The 16539-nt window shown below is 34.9% G+C and overlaps 3 protein-coding genes across 3 annotated transcripts in view; all 3 read right to left on the reverse strand.

The window, feature by feature from the left end:
- Positions 1 to 459: 459 nt before the first annotated feature.
- LOC149487328 (chymotrypsin-2-like) lies at positions 460 to 4059 on the reverse strand. Its single transcript, XM_089697150.1, has 5 exons — positions 3982 to 4059; positions 2729 to 2954; positions 2317 to 2563; positions 1772 to 1945; positions 460 to 694 (listed from the first exon to the last, which is right to left on the reverse strand). The coding sequence occupies exons 1-5, from the start codon at positions 4040 to 4042 to the stop codon at positions 548 to 550; spliced, it is 855 nt and encodes a 284-aa protein (XP_089553276.1). The 5' UTR covers positions 4043 to 4059; the 3' UTR covers positions 460 to 547.
- A 416-nt stretch (positions 4060 to 4475) lies between these two features.
- On the reverse strand, positions 4476 to 6509 carry LOC149487329 (chymotrypsin-1-like). The gene is made up of 5 exons (XM_089697370.1): positions 6395 to 6509; positions 6044 to 6266; positions 5523 to 5757; positions 5015 to 5188; positions 4476 to 4625 (listed from the first exon to the last, which is right to left on the reverse strand). Exons 1-5 carry the CDS (start codon positions 6444 to 6446, stop codon positions 4476 to 4478), a joined length of 834 nt encoding a protein of 277 aa, XP_089553496.1. The 5' UTR covers positions 6447 to 6509.
- Positions 6510 to 10653: 4144 nt separating this feature from the next.
- shtd (anaphase promoting complex subunit 1) overlaps positions 10654 to 16539 on the reverse strand; it is a 37617-nt gene continuing 31731 nt past the window's right edge. Inside the window, exons 22-25 of the mRNA XM_089697672.1 lie at positions 13041 to 13183; positions 12278 to 12710; positions 11613 to 11786; positions 10654 to 11105 (exon numbers count right to left, since the gene is read on the reverse strand). Of these exons, the coding sequence (XP_089553798.1) occupies positions 10860 to 11105; positions 11613 to 11786; positions 12278 to 12710; positions 13041 to 13183 (996 nt within the window). The 3' untranslated portion in view covers positions 10654 to 10859. The remainder of the gene's footprint in view (positions 11106 to 11612; positions 11787 to 12277; positions 12711 to 13040; positions 13184 to 16539) is intronic.

Consider the following 16539-nt stretch of genomic DNA (forward strand, 5'->3'; position numbering starts at 1 on the left):
TTTGAATAATATAAGGATTTATTAAAATATTAAAGTCTTATACGGTCTTATACATCTTGGTAATTTAAGTTCAAACTTATTGCTTAGATTAGATTTTTAATTTGTTTGTCTGATTCCATAATCTGCATGTTATTACTTTATTTAATGAATAGTCATCACGTCCTGATATTGTAATTTCTCTGATTTCTTAATTTGATTTGATATATTTATGAATGTAAAACCATGTTAAACTGTACTTGGTATTTGAAAATGAAAGAATAACTTAGTCAAAAATTTTCGACTAAACCAATAAATATAGTTAGGTTTATAATTATTTAATCTTAATGAAACCGGCTTTTATAAGCACAAAAAGTTTCGTCGACACCGTGATACGGGAAATTGGTGCAAATGGTCTATAATGGTGATAATGGTAATACCTAATGGTTAGTATAAATTCAATAGATATTAAATTAAAATACATTGAATTTTTCGATTGTTTTATTGAGTTCACCCTTGAAATTATCCATCCAATGTTTTTCTATACAAAGTAACAAAAGCAGCTTATAAATTAAAGAACTAAATTCTCCCGAAGCCAGTCTTTGAAGCCGCTAATCCTGACGAAGACGTCCGGAGTGCCGCGTGCGCACGGTAAGCCCCAGGAGACGATGCCAATTTGGTGACCTGAATCTGTTACCAGAGCACTGCCGGAGTCACCCTGGAAATAAATAAAAAAATTGGTTGTCTGTAATAAAGTCGATTATTACAGACAACCAATCTACTAGTCGTGACAACGTCCGATTGTGCCTTTTAGTCGTTCGTTCCGCGCTCTCGCTTGCACTTCAAGCCTTACATGGAACGCCTCAGAGCGAGGTAACGCCGCATGAGTCATGTTTTTTCGTGCGTGCAGCCGGCTCTATCGAATTATAAGACGTCACGTCAAAAATGTATTAAAAAAGATTTTCTTCCAAGACTTTGTTGCGTTTGTTTTTTGAGAACCTATAGCCACCATTTTATTAATCTCTTATGTATAAAACCCTACCGCCGGTGTATACAACTTCTATCGTACCTAACTTGAACATTTAAAAAATCTAGCAATGTTTGCAATTTTTTATATTTACGTTCGATATGGAAGGATTGTAGCATCAGTAACACCTGCTTCCATCTCCTTTTACAAACACACACATCGACTGTGACATCGACTATAAACATTCTATTAAAAAACCCCAAGTACGATAATTTTAATAAATTCAAACAACAATCGTTAATTGCATAAATATGGGTATGTAACATATTATGTCTGAAAATTATCACTACTGATAGGATATTGATAAAAACTATTATATAAAATAGCTTGGATATTATTACTTCTCGAGTCAGACGGCAATATTATGGGAATGAAGATGTACAAAATCATTATAATTTTTGCAACAGCCATTTTTGGAAATTTGGGTAAGTATTCGTTTCTAACATGAATTTATTTCTTTATTTTGTCTTCAGCTGTAATTGTGTTAAGAAGATAGTAGGTAGATAATAAATTATTGAATACTAGCTTACCGCCCGCGGCTTCGCCCGCTTTGTCTAAAAGCTAATAAATTATGTATATACTAAAACCTTCCAACAACATAGGTAGGTAGGTAACAAAAAATAAAAAATATAGGACAGCGGAGAATAGCATCAGTACCTGTACAAATCAGTCCACCATTCATCTGGCAGCTTTTATATTACAACAGTGAATCGAATTATCTCATAGGTGTTTTAATCTCTGTTAGAATTATAATAATATTTTACTCACATTGCATACTCCATGTCCAAATGAGTGGATGGTGCAGAATTCTGTCTCAGGCTTATAGTCCGGGAGAGCCATGCCAGAATCAATTGACGCTTGCTTCAGTTCTCTGTCACACCGCTCATCTTCCAGAGTAGTGACGGTTAGTTCTTGCAGGTTAGGAGACAGAGGGCCTTGATGCTGAAAAAAGAAAAGGAAATTAATGGGTTAGGTACATGTTTCTTTTCAGTATAATTTTTAGGCAGTTAAGTAATTAAGTAAAGAAAACTTGTCATAATATATTATGTGAGTTTAAGAGAGTTTTCTTCAAAAAATTTTCAAGAAATAATAGCGCACTCGTATATAACAAAATTAACTTTAAAACAGTAGCACTCAATAAAAAAACGTACCTTTTTATCATTACCTAGTTAACATTCCATTTGTAATTTTTTGTTATTAGTTATTATGTTACAAAAATATTTTTACAGAAATCGAAATAAAATTACTAACTCATATCTGACGCTTTCACACAACTGCAACATGCACTCATGGAAATCATATAAAGAACTCACGTAGATTCTTCCCCAACCAGCCACCTTCGCAGTGACACCAGCACCAATATGCTCTAAACTTAACGGCACCAGCTGGACTCGTTCTGACAGAACTATCTCCGAGTGCGTGACTAGAAGACCAATATCATACGTGACATTGAGAGGATCCCTGATGTAGATGTGTTTCGGGTGGGTGATGTTCCTTTGGATGCTGTAAGCTTGCCCGCCGACGTTCCAGTAGTTTGTGCCCACTATTACACGTAGCGTTCTGAAATTGTACAAAATTATTACAGTAACATCGAGTACTTATGTAAATAATAAATGTAATGTTATGTAAATTAATTTCCTAACTAATTTACTATTCAGCTCGTGTTATTTTTTTAAATTTTCTCCACAACCACTAATATTTAAAAAAATAACCGTTAAAACTTACGGAGTCAATTGTCCATCTTGGTAAAGCCGTTCAAAACAGTGTGCCGCTGATAGAACATGCCTCGTGGTGATCACAGAACCTCCACACTGGAAGCTACCGATCAATAGGCCATGGACGAGCGCTGCCATGTAGGGCACACTGCCTTCAGGAGCATCTACACCATTGACTATCCGAGCATCTTGCCTTGAAAAGTATTGGCCTAGATCCGTGTCATGTAGGGGAAGTGCTGAAACCAGTTAAATAAGAACTAATAGCAAATCAATTGTTTTTGCTAGACTTTATAACTTATTTAATGTTAGATATCTACATATACTTACTAATATTATAAAGCTGAAGAGTTTGTTTGTTTGTTTGTTTGTTTGAACGCGCTCATCTCGGGAACTACTGGTCCGATTTGAAAAATTCTTTCGTTGTTAGATAGCCCATTTATCGAGGAAGGTTATAGGCTATATATCATCACGCTACGACCAACAGGAGTGGAGCCACGGGGGTGAAACCGCGCGGAGCAGCTAGTACTTTATAAGTATTAATAATTACTTAAGCAATTTTTTAAATGAGATTCATAGATAGTATTTTTCAGTCAATAAAGTTCCTTTAGTTTGTTACAAGTCCATAAATACCCATCTGTTTAATGTTGTTAGGGGAATATTTAGTTAAATATAGAAGATGAGATTGATTAATATAACATGATCATAGATATGGAAAATATGGTTGGTAGGTACTATTTATATATTACGTATTAATTATTATGCATTATATTTAGAAAATACACAAACGAAAATGGTGATAGGACCAACTCATACTTCTCAGAGGATAATAATAATTGATAAAGAGTGCAATGATAAAATCTAATCACAAAATTAATTACATAAATATAATTAAATGGTTTACAATGGTATATTGAAGCAAACCAAACTATTCTGTTTCCTTAAAAATCACAATCACTACATAGTATAAAACAAAGTCGCTTTTTCTGTCCCTAATCCCTATGTCCCTATGTGTATGTGTATGCTTAAATCTTTAAAACTACGCAACGGATTTTGATGCGGTTTTTTGTAATAGATAATTAGATAGAGTGATTCAAGAGGAAGGTTTTAGTATATACATAATTTATTAGCTTTTAGACAAAGCGGGCGAAGCCGCGGGCGGTAAGCTAGTATTCAATAATTTATTATCTACCTACTATCTTCTTAACACAATTACAGCTGAAGACAAAATAAAGAAATAAATTCATGTTAGAAACGAATACTTACCCAAATTTCCAAAAATGGCTGTTGCAAAAATTATAATGATTTTGTACATCTTCATTCCCATAATATTGCCGTCTGACTCGAGAAGTAATAATATCCAAGCTATTTTATATAATAGTTTTTATCAATATCCTATCAGTAGTGATAATTTTCAGACATAATAGGTACAATTAAAAGTTTGTGAATTAAAAAAACGTTATAATAATAAAATCAATTCTATGCTTTAATAATAATTATTAATTAGGTATACTATGTCAGTACCTACTATATACTATTTGGCTATACTTAGAAGTTCTATTACCTAGGCTACACAGTGGTAAGGAGTTGGATAATATTATTGTGTAAATGAATTGAAAACTTCTTTTCAAATAACTATAGATTCAATACAGTATGCGCAAAATAAATATTATGACTTGAGTTATAATAATTTCTTATTCGTTCCTACGAATATATTCACATATGTTCAAAATGAAACACCAAACTTCGTATTCAACAATTTATTGACGTAAAGCGTTTTCGATCCAGCTTCTGTAAGCACTGACTCTCACGAACATGTCAGGAGCGCCGCGAGCGCATGGTAGACCCCATGAGACGATACCGATTTGTTGGTTGTTGTCGTGGCGTACGAGTGCACTGCCGGAATCACCCTGGAAGATAAACAATGATATTACACGCTAGTTATTACAAAATTATTTTGATATATTGATAAAAATGATGATAAAAGTAAAGGGTACCTAAATCATAATTATTTCGCATCCATATAGTACATCGTGCTATATTTCGTTAATTATACCTACTAATTAGAACGTGGGTGAAAGAAAAATCCGATAAATTGGTGACAAGTTTAAATATAATTTTCGATCTAGGTATTATAAAACTGTCTTTGTTAGTTGATCTTCTGAATAATTTAAGAATTTAATGTAGAATTCATTTTCAAATACGATGAGCGAGACTATCGAATTTATTTTGTACATTAAATTAACATTCTAAATGTAACACACGAAATAAAGGTGAAGAATTAGATGAAGGTACTTACATTGCAAGTGCCCTGGTTCACGGCGACGAAGGTACATATCTCCAGATGAGGCTGGACAGCTGGAGCCGCAATGCGCAGTTCTCTGGCCACACGAGCGACGGTGTCCACACAGAAGTTGTTGTCCACAACCGTAGATCTGAGCTCCATTAAATTGGTTGCGAGGGAACCACCAGTCTGGAATTTTTTTACTTTAGTAGCTAGGTACATGGACTAATATATTTATTAGTCCATGGTAGCTAGGAATAATTAAAGAACAGTTTAGCTGACGATAATTATTATCATCTCTGTATGCATAGAATCGTTTAATTATTCTAAAAATAGCAAAAGTTTTTTACATATATTCTCTTAAATTTAGTAGTTAAATTTTCTATAACGACATTGTAAACATTTGAATAAATACTTATCAAAAAAACATACACAATCTCTTAAATTGAGAAAATTGTCTATGACGTAGGTAAACTAAAATGCTAATTTTAAAAAAACAACCAAAACACATTAATAAACTCACCCTGGTTCTACCCCATCCGTTAACTCTAGTCTGCACGCCAGTACCAACATTATTGTACGACAAAACAACAGGAGCGATGTTATTGTTGAACACAATATTGTTGGTAGTGACCAGGAAACCGAGGTCGTTCTTGATGATGGAGGAGACGTAGTTCGGGTGGCTGATGTTCCTGGCCAGGGTGTAGCTGGTGCCGCCGCTGTTCCAACGGTTGGTGCCCACTGTGGCACGGAGAGTGCTGTGGAAGATATAAGGAATTAAAATACTTGGCGTAGCGTATTTTATTTTAGACGTAGCGTAGTAATAGAATCAATCTTATAAAAAAATCAGTAAAGAATGATACGTAATATAAAATGTTTGTAATAGGAATTAAACATGTTCAGTAATATTCAATTACCAATGAAAAAACTCATAGCGTTACTTCTAGTAGAAAAAAGGGATTTGATAAGTTTTGATCTAAAACTTAGACGGATTATAGTTACATAGGTTGCTAAAACACTTAGTGAAATATAAAGTCATAAAACCTGGACAATCTACCGCCGCTGAAGACATGATCAACACAATGCGCAGCGGTGAGGATGTGCCTGTTCGTGATGATGGAGCCGCCGCAAACGAAGCTCCTCACGAGGGATCCCTGGCTCAATCCGACCATCCAGGGCACGGAACCAGCCGTAACGCCGCCCACGATGCGGGACTCTGGGTCCGTGTGGTCGAAGAATATGGACATATCATCTTGGGCGGGGAACGCTGAAACATTTTAATTTTAAGTAACTAAATAATATTAAAAAGGGGTCCAACAACATAAAATAAAAAAATTTCAATTGAGTTTGTGTTTTATTTTTTCATCAAGATGGTTAAAGTTTCTCACAACTTACCCAAGCTACCTACAAGGAGCGTAAAAGCGACAATTCCCGCTTTGAACAACATTTTTCAATCGGATTAACTTTCGAACCTAGCGATCATGACTTTTATACTTGTTTATTTATTATCTTTTTGATTAATATAATATCTCGTATCAAATCCATTCAAACCAAAAATCCATTATTGATAAATGACATTGAATAAAATCAACTTTACGTTATCATATTGAATAGGCACGTAAATCGTAGGTTATTAATTGGCTCCCTAACTATTTGATATTGTTTTATCTTGTTTATACTTCCTGTGATTAGCTTCCTTCCTTCCATAACTGAATATTAAAAACCATTATGGACCCAGAATGGATCTCTGTGCGACGCAATTTCTCTTAACGTATCTACCTACCTACCTATTATTTTATACGAGATCATGGAAATGACTGTTATAATTTGTTAACATATTGTATTTATGTTAAGGGAATATTATTTGACTCTTCAGCTTCTTTTATCAGCTTAATACTCACGTATCATGTAAATGCATGTAATTATTCGATAACAGCTATAGATTAACAAAATGCAAAGATGAAGTGATTCACGTATCTGCTCAAATAGATTATTCACGTAATTATTACGTATTATTTAAACATACAATTAACGCTGATTATAGCAGAAAACCGGCTTTATCAGTCCATATTTTTATCGTTTTTAAACAGTTAAATAAACTAGGTACCTATGTTTATGTACTTCGAAGTACCTAATTGTTCGAAGGTGTTGAAAATGTGACATTGTGACATTTAGGTAACCGAATTCAATTTTTTTTAGATATTGAGGGTGTTTTAATTTTTTGCCTAAATTAAAACGCTTAATTCTAATAATGTTTAAATTCTGTCTGTGAGTTTGTGTTGTGTATTGTGATGAAATAAATATCTGTCTATTTCTTAACATCTATTTTTTCAGCCCTACGACGAATATGAAAAGATCATGTTCTTATACGCATTCCAAATTAAAATACAATTTTTATTTTCTTTCTGTAGGTATAAATACTGATGACACATTTAGGTACAACCGAATTCAACTTTTTTTTAGTTATTGAGGACGTTTTAATTTTTTGTCTAAATTAAAACGCTTAATTCTAATAATGTTTAAATTCTGTCTGTGAGTTTGTGTTGTGTATTGTGATGAAATAAATATCTGTCTATTTCTTTACATCTGTCTTTTCAGCCCTACGAGTTACGACGAATATAAGAAGATCATGTTCTCATATGCATTCCAAATTAAAATACAATTTTTATTTTCTTTCTTTATCAATATTGACGACCAGTACTTACCAAAGCTCCCCACAAGGAGCGATTAACCGATTCCCGTATAAAAAGCAACATTGCACCAACTTCGACCTATCGATTAGTTTTTATAGTTGTTCAAACTTATCTTACTAATTAATAAAGATTATGTCCAAATCAAAAACTGCGATGAACTATCGAGCAAAAAAATCCACATTCAGACTTTAAAAACACAAATATAGGGTTTCTTTTTATGTGTATTTTGTAAGTGATCTTAATCTACCATTTTGCGCGCTATTTTGTATTGAATTATAATTTCAACGTAATTTGTTAATTCCTCAATATAATTTGAAGCATGATTTATGTATATTGTTATTCCTAATTCTTTTAAAATAATTTAATAGTAGGTACTTTAGTAGTAGTTCAGTATTAAAAGTAGGTAAGTATCAGGGGTAGGAGTAGTAAGGGTGTAGGAAAATGAAACAACAATTACTTTTCAATAATATTTTATTCATTATAAACTAAATAGTTAACACATATTTACAATACTCATATACAATTATACATAGGTAAGTGAAGTTTCTTGAGATTTACATTTTGTGAGTTTCATTTCGATCGTCGTGTCTAATTTGTTTTGTATTTATGTATTGTTTCGAAATAGACGATTTTTATTTTATTTATTTTTTATTTGTTATCAACTTATCCTACAACATTTATGTAACACAATACAATATAGAATGAGAATTCATATAACGGACTTTTTTTAATTTATCCATACTAATATTATAAAGCTGAAGAGTTTGTTTGTTTGAACGCGATAATCTCAGGAACTACTGGTCCGATTTGAAAAAAAATGTTCGGTGTTATATAGCCCATTTATCGAGGAAGGCTATAGGCTATATCATCACGCTAAGACCAACAGGAGCGGAGCACTGCTAATCAAGCATAAATTATTGTTTACTGAATACAATACACGCGTAAATAACTACGAATGTAAAGTAATTACGAACATTGTTTATACAATTTCAAGAGATAGTTTTATCTATAATTGGTATGGATATATGAAATAGTTTTTATTGTAATATACCAGCAATTTCAACAGCACATACATTACATAAGGGCCGATTTTTCAATGCTTGGATAAAACTTATCCGTCCATTAAAGTATTACACGATAATATTAAAACGTCACGTAATCTGTCAAATACGGGCAATTAGAATACGTTTTTTAAATTGTAGTTTTATACATTATTCGACGAATAAGTTTTAACCAAGGATTGAAAAATCAGCCCTTAACGAATAGGTTACATCCATTGTAAACATTACATTATAAGGTAGATTTCTTAGTTCTTTAGACCGCCAAGTATGATTTATTTTTATGGATATTATCTACTTAATTACTACATATATTATATAGACAACATTTAGTATACTAACAATATGTTTTCAATACAGTGTTATATCATTTATAATCAGAACACATCAAATCCTTCATGCATTATAATTAAATGATAATTAGACTTGCAATAAGAATCAAATTTTTTATTATCATTCAACAATATCGCGATAACGAAAAATTAACATTAATAATCCCTATAATGATATATTTACAGTTTTTATCAGACAAATTCAGATCTATAAGTATGTACTGAATTTTTTTAGAATATTAACTCTAAAGTTATCAACCGAAGCGAGTTTATGACAAAAGAAATTACTTTATTACTATAAAATATACTGTACTTTGTACATACATAAAAAGAAAAAAACACAAATGAATATTATATTCTTAAGTTCAATTTCTAATCATCTATACATATAATAAAACAGTAATAACATTTCCTAGAAAAGGTAATTTTATATTTTATAGAACACAAAGCAATGTACCTTTTTTGGTTTTCTATTTGTATGTGCGTCAATCACTTAAAAACCACTAGGCAAAAGTTGAGAAAATGTTATATTATAGTGATACATCTCTATTAGGTACAACTTAAAAGTACATTTAGTTTGAGAAAAGTATAAGTGGGGTTGGTTGTAAAATGGGGTATCATTGAACAGATCTTAAAATAGGTGTTTCTTAATAGGATAATGTTAAAATACAGAAGGATATACGCATCCATTTTGTAAAATTGTTTTCATCAAAAACCTACGAAGTAGAGAATTTATTAGTCCACGCGAAGAAAGTCGCGGGCGGAAAGCTAGTGTACTTATATTAACTGTACACTAAGTGTAAATGCATATAACAGGATAAATTTAGCATCAAAATGTATAAATATCAATTGTATTGTACATATTTGGTATATAATAATCATTGGAAGTGACAAAGGTACATCGAAGAATATTTTTATTTAAAAACTAGTTACACACATAGAAATTTATCTGAATTATCTATTAATTTTACTGAATGTCTCTGACATTTCTCAAATTCGAGTTTCCTAGTTCACTTGCAACTACTTCATAATTGGTCAGAACACCACCGCCCAGAGAAGTTTCCTAATTTGGGCGCTATCACGTAAGTATCGTCCTAATTAGGGTGCTATAACGTAGATTAGTATCCAAATTAGGGCGCTATTACGAGCTGAAGTGTCATCTAGGGAGACAACCCCTTAGAATATTACTATCCTTATATTACTATCCTAGATAGGGCGCTATCTCACAGAATAGTGTCCTGGATCGCTATTCTGTAGAATAATGTCCTAGTTAGGGCGCCATCGCTTAAAGTGGTGCTTATACAATATTCTAATAGTTAGTTTAGTATATTATAAGACAGCCAACACGTTTAGGATGTTGTTTAAGCACACCCCGGACACTCCATACAAAATTATCGTTTTGACAGTCACACTGTAGAGACTGCAAATGTATATGTTAACGCTTTATGGTTGACACATTTGTGACTAGCGTAAAAAAAAAATTCGCGTTTTTCTGATGAAATACATCCGTAAACAGCACATTATCTAACAATTTTCTACGAAAAACGATAATCACAAATCCAAAATAAGTGTTTAATTTTGGCGGGAGGCAGAGTGTCCGTTCTGTAGCGTTTAGCTACTATTATGTATTCTGTGGTTTAAGTAAGAGCGTATCGACTATTACTAGTATTTAGCGCCAGTCATGCAAACACTTTCCCTTACAGCTGGACCTTGTGCGGTAGGGCACCGTTTGGGGCGCCGGCGGAGGGCGCGAAGGGCGCGGTTTCAGGGCGAGCAGTCACCGAGCCAGCGACATTATCGCCCCCAACGCACGTACTGACAAGGGCACTGGGGTTGCTAACACTAACTCCGGTATACTAGACAACAGTAAGGGTAGGCGGGGTAGTTCATAGTACGAGAGATACGCGGCTAGGGCTTTGCGTGTAGCGGCGTCACCCTGTTTCCCGCCCCGTGTGGTAGTACTAAGATATCGGCGTAGTAGGGGGATCAGTTTGGGCTCCCATACGTCAAGCGCCTGTGCCACCTAGAAGTGAAATTAAATTAGAAAATAGTATTGTGTCAAAGATGAAGTGAAATCTTTTATTGCCTTAAAAAAAGAGCGTGTGTGCCGAGCACACGTATCACAAGTGAAACTTCTTTGGCAAGCGTCTTTTTTTCTTTTTAAATGATATCAAAATTGTCGCCTTACTCCATGACGTGACGAGAAAAAGCGCCCAAAGAAGTTTAACTTCAAAAACTATTGTGTGCTTTTATAAAACAACGTTACTGAAACATTTGTTCACATTAATAAACGATGACTATAAAAACGGCTCTGACGTCTTTCGCTTTATGCTTACTCAGTGGAGTAAGGATAAAGCAAAAGATTGTCGACGGTCACGCGACATGAAACCGTAATTCTCATGATACTTGACCTAAGGTTTCCTGGAAGAAATCGCTGTATAAGACGGCCTTTTTGTACGTATTTCTATTGTTTGTGTTTTTGTTATTATTTTGTTACTGGTGCAAATAATGTGTTCATTCATTTATTCACCTTCTGCTTGATGGCGACGGTGAACTCGTTAGAGATGAGCGGCTCATTTTGCTCCGCGCCGTCGACCGACATGGCGTCACGCGACCGGCGCCAGTGACTGTCCATGTGGGATAGTAATAGCTTTATCTGCCACATGTGGTATGAGGTCGGATCTGTACGCATTTCCTTTATCATCTGGGGATAAAGTGTATTAAAGATCAATAGAATGGTTAGATTAGATTGCGTAATTTAGAACTCATAGAAAAATTAACAAAACCTAAAGCATTCATATTGTCAAAATTGGATAAAATTTAAATAGGACTAGAGAAGACTCTTAATTAAAAAATAATTAAGTCGAATTGAGGAATTCTTGCTTTCTTTTTAAATCGGTTGAGAGTCATACTTAAAGATATAATATTGCCAGGAATAGTATTTTATTTATTTAAAGATAGGTAAACATTTAGCCACCGTTTCACCTGATCGGAAGTGACAACGCGTTCTAACTTGGAACATGTCCGACAAGAAAGTTACTATTCACATTTTCTTTAAATTCATCAAGATTATAAGCTGGAAAAGCTGAATTTGGTAGAGTTCCCAGCATCATTAATTGCAAGAGAAAAGATGACTCAAATCGTCAACAATTTCAAGATACAAATGTTCAAAAGAAGTCATCTCAATAACCTTACCCTCAAGAAAGTAGTCCAAATCGGCAGCGCCTGCAACACATCTTTGATCACACACTCGTAGGTCACCACACTTAGACTCTGCATATATTCCTGTTCATCTTTACTATACTTTCTGCACACACAACCCCTATTTAACAACCCCAAACTCCTAAACCCTGCCTTCTTTTTTATTAATAGCAAGCAATCGGCACAAATGTTGCCAGGTTTCGAATCAAATATGGCCTCTTTAGCCAGATAGTGCTTCACGAAATTCCGGACCTTTTCGTCATTGGTAAAGAGCTCAATATTCTCTGACTGCGCGGACCAGATGTTGGTCTTATCTAGGGTTAAAGTTTGGGCCAGAATGGTCAAAAAGCCTTGTGGATCGTCTAAATAGGACAGACATCCAGCCCGCTGCTTTATATCCACACACCATGTATATTTTAGGAACGTTCTGAAATTGAGAATCGGTGGTAAATGGTAAATGTTAAAAATACGAAATGACGATTTGAAAGTGCTACTTAATAGTAGTCTAATTGAATAAATGAATGTTTGAGCTTGAGTTTGAATATTGATAAATTAAGTGACAATGAAGACTTTGGAAGTGTTATAATTACTGTACTTTAACAAGATTGTTCCTATTTTTACAATTTACATTAATAACAATTGTATCATTAAATTTCCTCTGGTTATTCATATAAGCGTAAAAAATAAGCCAAAAAAAAATTGTAACCTCTATTGTTCAAATCTTTTACCCAACTTTTTAAACCGTAAAGTAACTTACTTCAATTGATCCCAATTTTGATCACGTTGGAAGGTAATAGGCCAATAGCGTTTATCGTTAATTTTCACCTCTTTTAGTGTATTCAACTCTGGTATAATGCACGGCGCTTTCATTTCTTTCATTGCTCCTTCTAAATCTATCACCTATATAAGTACAAAAAAATTAAATATTAGTCGAGTATTCTTTTCCTTTTTGTTTAATGATATAGAACCCGTTAATATCGGTCCAGTAACTAAAAGACAATTTACAAAAAAAAAGAGCTTGTGTGCCGAGCACACGTGTTAGAAGTGAAACATCTTTGGTGGTAACGCCAATATAATTAAAATAGTAAATGTAGAAATTAAACGTTTATTGTTTGTGGTGTGTTCCTTCATCCTTCCCTACATACGAGCACAACCAATCATCGCGTGGTCACTAACCACGTGACACGTCCAATAAGACGTGAACGCGACGTTCGTGTCGCTGCGGTCAGTCGAGTTCGCTCCGTTCCTTCGCGAGGTTCGGGACTCGGCCACCGCCGGAGAGCTTCCACGAGGCTCTCTAGATCATCAGGCATTGTGCCCTTGTAACACCACCGGGGTATCCCGTGCCCCGGCCCTTGGTCGCGCTCACCGCCGCGTGTGTGTTTGTGTGGAGTGTGGGACTGGACGCCGTTCTTGCCCGCCGCGAGCTGGAGGACCCTGACCGCGTGGCGGCGCGTGTGTTCTGGACGCTACTCCCTCCGACGAGGTACGTGCCGTGTGTATCCTGTCTATCCCTCTTTGCTAACACCACGTAGATCTGAATACAGTCCACTTTCATATCGGGAATATATTTACGTATATTTTTATATTGGCGCGACCATTGAGTGGTACCTTCGACCCGGATAGTAACCATTGAGTGGTCACTTCGAGCAGGATAATACCTGATGATTCCACCGCCCTTATTAGGATACTCATTGTGTAGGACCTAATAAGCGATTAGTAGTATCTTCAATGCGAAATACTATTTAATATACCGCATATAATAGAACGACAATGCGTCTTCTACTATTCATATAAAATATATTTTAAACCCGCCCTTATTAGGATACTCATTGTAGGCCCTAATAAGCGATTTAATAGTACATTCATTGTGAAATAACTATAATATACCGCATAGATCGACATTGCGTCATCTATTATTTTTGCTTAAAATATATTTTATTCCGCCCGTAACATTAAGTTACGCGTATATTATTATTAAAATAGTTAATTAAAACTATATTCATATCGTTTATCCGCAGTTATAACGCTAAAATCATTATAAATCGAACATATTTCATCATATTTATTTATCCGCTACCCGCGCTCGAAATTTATAACGTTATCTAGGTCATTCCGCGATCCGCTGTTATAATCCGACCATATTGAAAATTCATACTCGGTTCATATTACGCTTGCGTCGCTGACCTACTTTATTTAGTCGTATTACTTGTTATTGTAACTTGTATTGTAACATTCTCTGTTTGAATATATACTTTTGTTATTAAAAATGCCGCCTAAGAAAATGACTAAGTTACCTGATAGTGACGCTTCGGATGTTAATGATTCGGAAGATATAAATGATTCGCAGTTATCCATGTTATTAGCTAAACGCGAAATTATATTCGAAATGGTGCAAAGAATTTATGATTTGTCTTTGAACGTTCATAACAACGCTGCGTTTATGGAAAGTTTCCTTGACGAGTCCGCGCAGGTAGAATCATTACGCGATGATTACAAACAGTGTTTAGACGAATACAATACTCGTTTATTATCATTAATTCCCGCCGCGAAACCTGATTATAAAAGCCTCGTTGCATTCGAGTCTTTATATAGCAGGATTAAAAGAATTAAATCGCAATATTCGCAACCAAGTCCGTCACACGGAGATATTAATAATTTGCATAAAAATAGGCCTAAATTACCGCCTATCGAATTGGTACCATTTTCGGGTGATATTCGCTCATTTCCGCTGTTTCTTTCGAATTTTGAATCAGTTGTTCATAACAATCCCGGCCTTACAGATGCCGAGCGTTTATATTATTTACTAGGTAAATTAACGGGGAAGGCCACAACTGTTATAGCTGGTATAACCCCCTCCGCTGAAAATTATAATTTAATATTACAAACTTTAAAAAATAAATATGATGATAAACGTATGTTGGTTTCCGCGTATTTAAATCAAATGTTTGATTTTAAACCTTTGCATTCTCCGTCCGCAACAAACTTTGATTTATTTACAGATAACTTTGTTAGCGCAGTGCGCGCCTTACAAAATATAAAGTTAGATAATATTACAGATTTAATGATTGTTCATATCGCGTTGAAGAAGTTAGATTCAGATACTGTTCGCGCTTTCGAGACTAAGTTTGGTAGTGAAATGCCTACTTTTGATAACTTAGTTCAATTTATTCAAACTCGTGCGAAGGTATTAGAACGCATTCATCCTTCCACAAATTCGGGAATAAATAAACCGCCTCGAAATAATAATTATAACCGCAGTTTAAATAATACTTCTTCCGCACCGCCTAAGACGTATCAGTCTTACGTAACAACCGCTGATTCCGCATATAGTTGTCTTTGTACAAATATAACGCATCAACATTTATTTAAATGTTCAAGTTTTCACAAAATGAGTCCGCAGGAACGTTTGAAATACGTAAAGGATAGAAACGCGTGTATAAATTGTCTCAGTATAAAACATCGAGTTTCTAGTTGTTCGTCTAATTCTAATTGCCGCATTTGTAAATTAAAACATCATACGATGTTACATTTAAAACGCGAATCTTACATTCCCGCGCCTGCGTCTCACCCCCCGCCGCGCAGCACACCGCCGTTGCCTGCGCCGTCACCGCCGTCGGGCGAGTGCGTCCGCTCCGACATTGCGCTATGTACCGCTAGCTATACAGCTGATACTGATAACGCATTTCAATGCAACGCGCCCGCGAATAAACAACATACTATTTTATTATCAACCGCTGAAGTCGTAGCTTATAATTGTAAAGGCGAACGGCTTGTTATTCGCGCGCTTTTAGATTCCGCTTCGCAAAGTCACTTCATTACGAATGAATGTTGTGAACGTTTAGGTATTAAACCGCAGAAAACCGAACGTACTATTATTAAGGGGTTCGGTGGTTCAGAAAAAATTGTAAATAGTAATTCCGTAAATATAAAATTTTATTCGCGTCTTGACAACAACATATCTTTTAATATTTCACCGCTAGTTGTTGATCATGTTACGGATTTACTACCTACCGCTGTTATAGACACTTCTGTCTTATCGCATATTTCGCATTTACCGCTCGCAGATGAGAGTTTTGGTACGCCAAATAAAATCGATTTATTAATCGGTGCTTCTCTGTTCCCTCATCTGCTTCTCCCCGACGTAGTTCATGCATCTCGTGACTCGTCGGCGCCCGCTGCATTGCGCACGGTGTTAGGCTATGTAATAATGGGTTCAGTACCCACCATACCTAACATACATAAACCGCCCTTGA

The sequence above is a fragment of the Colias philodice genome, chromosome 7 (assembly GCF_061535455.1).
Source record: "Colias philodice isolate Cphi_HAF_F1 chromosome 7, ilColPhil1 Martin Lab GWU primary, whole genome shotgun sequence".
In the NCBI taxonomy this organism is placed as follows: domain Eukaryota; kingdom Metazoa; phylum Arthropoda; class Insecta; order Lepidoptera; family Pieridae; genus Colias; species Colias philodice.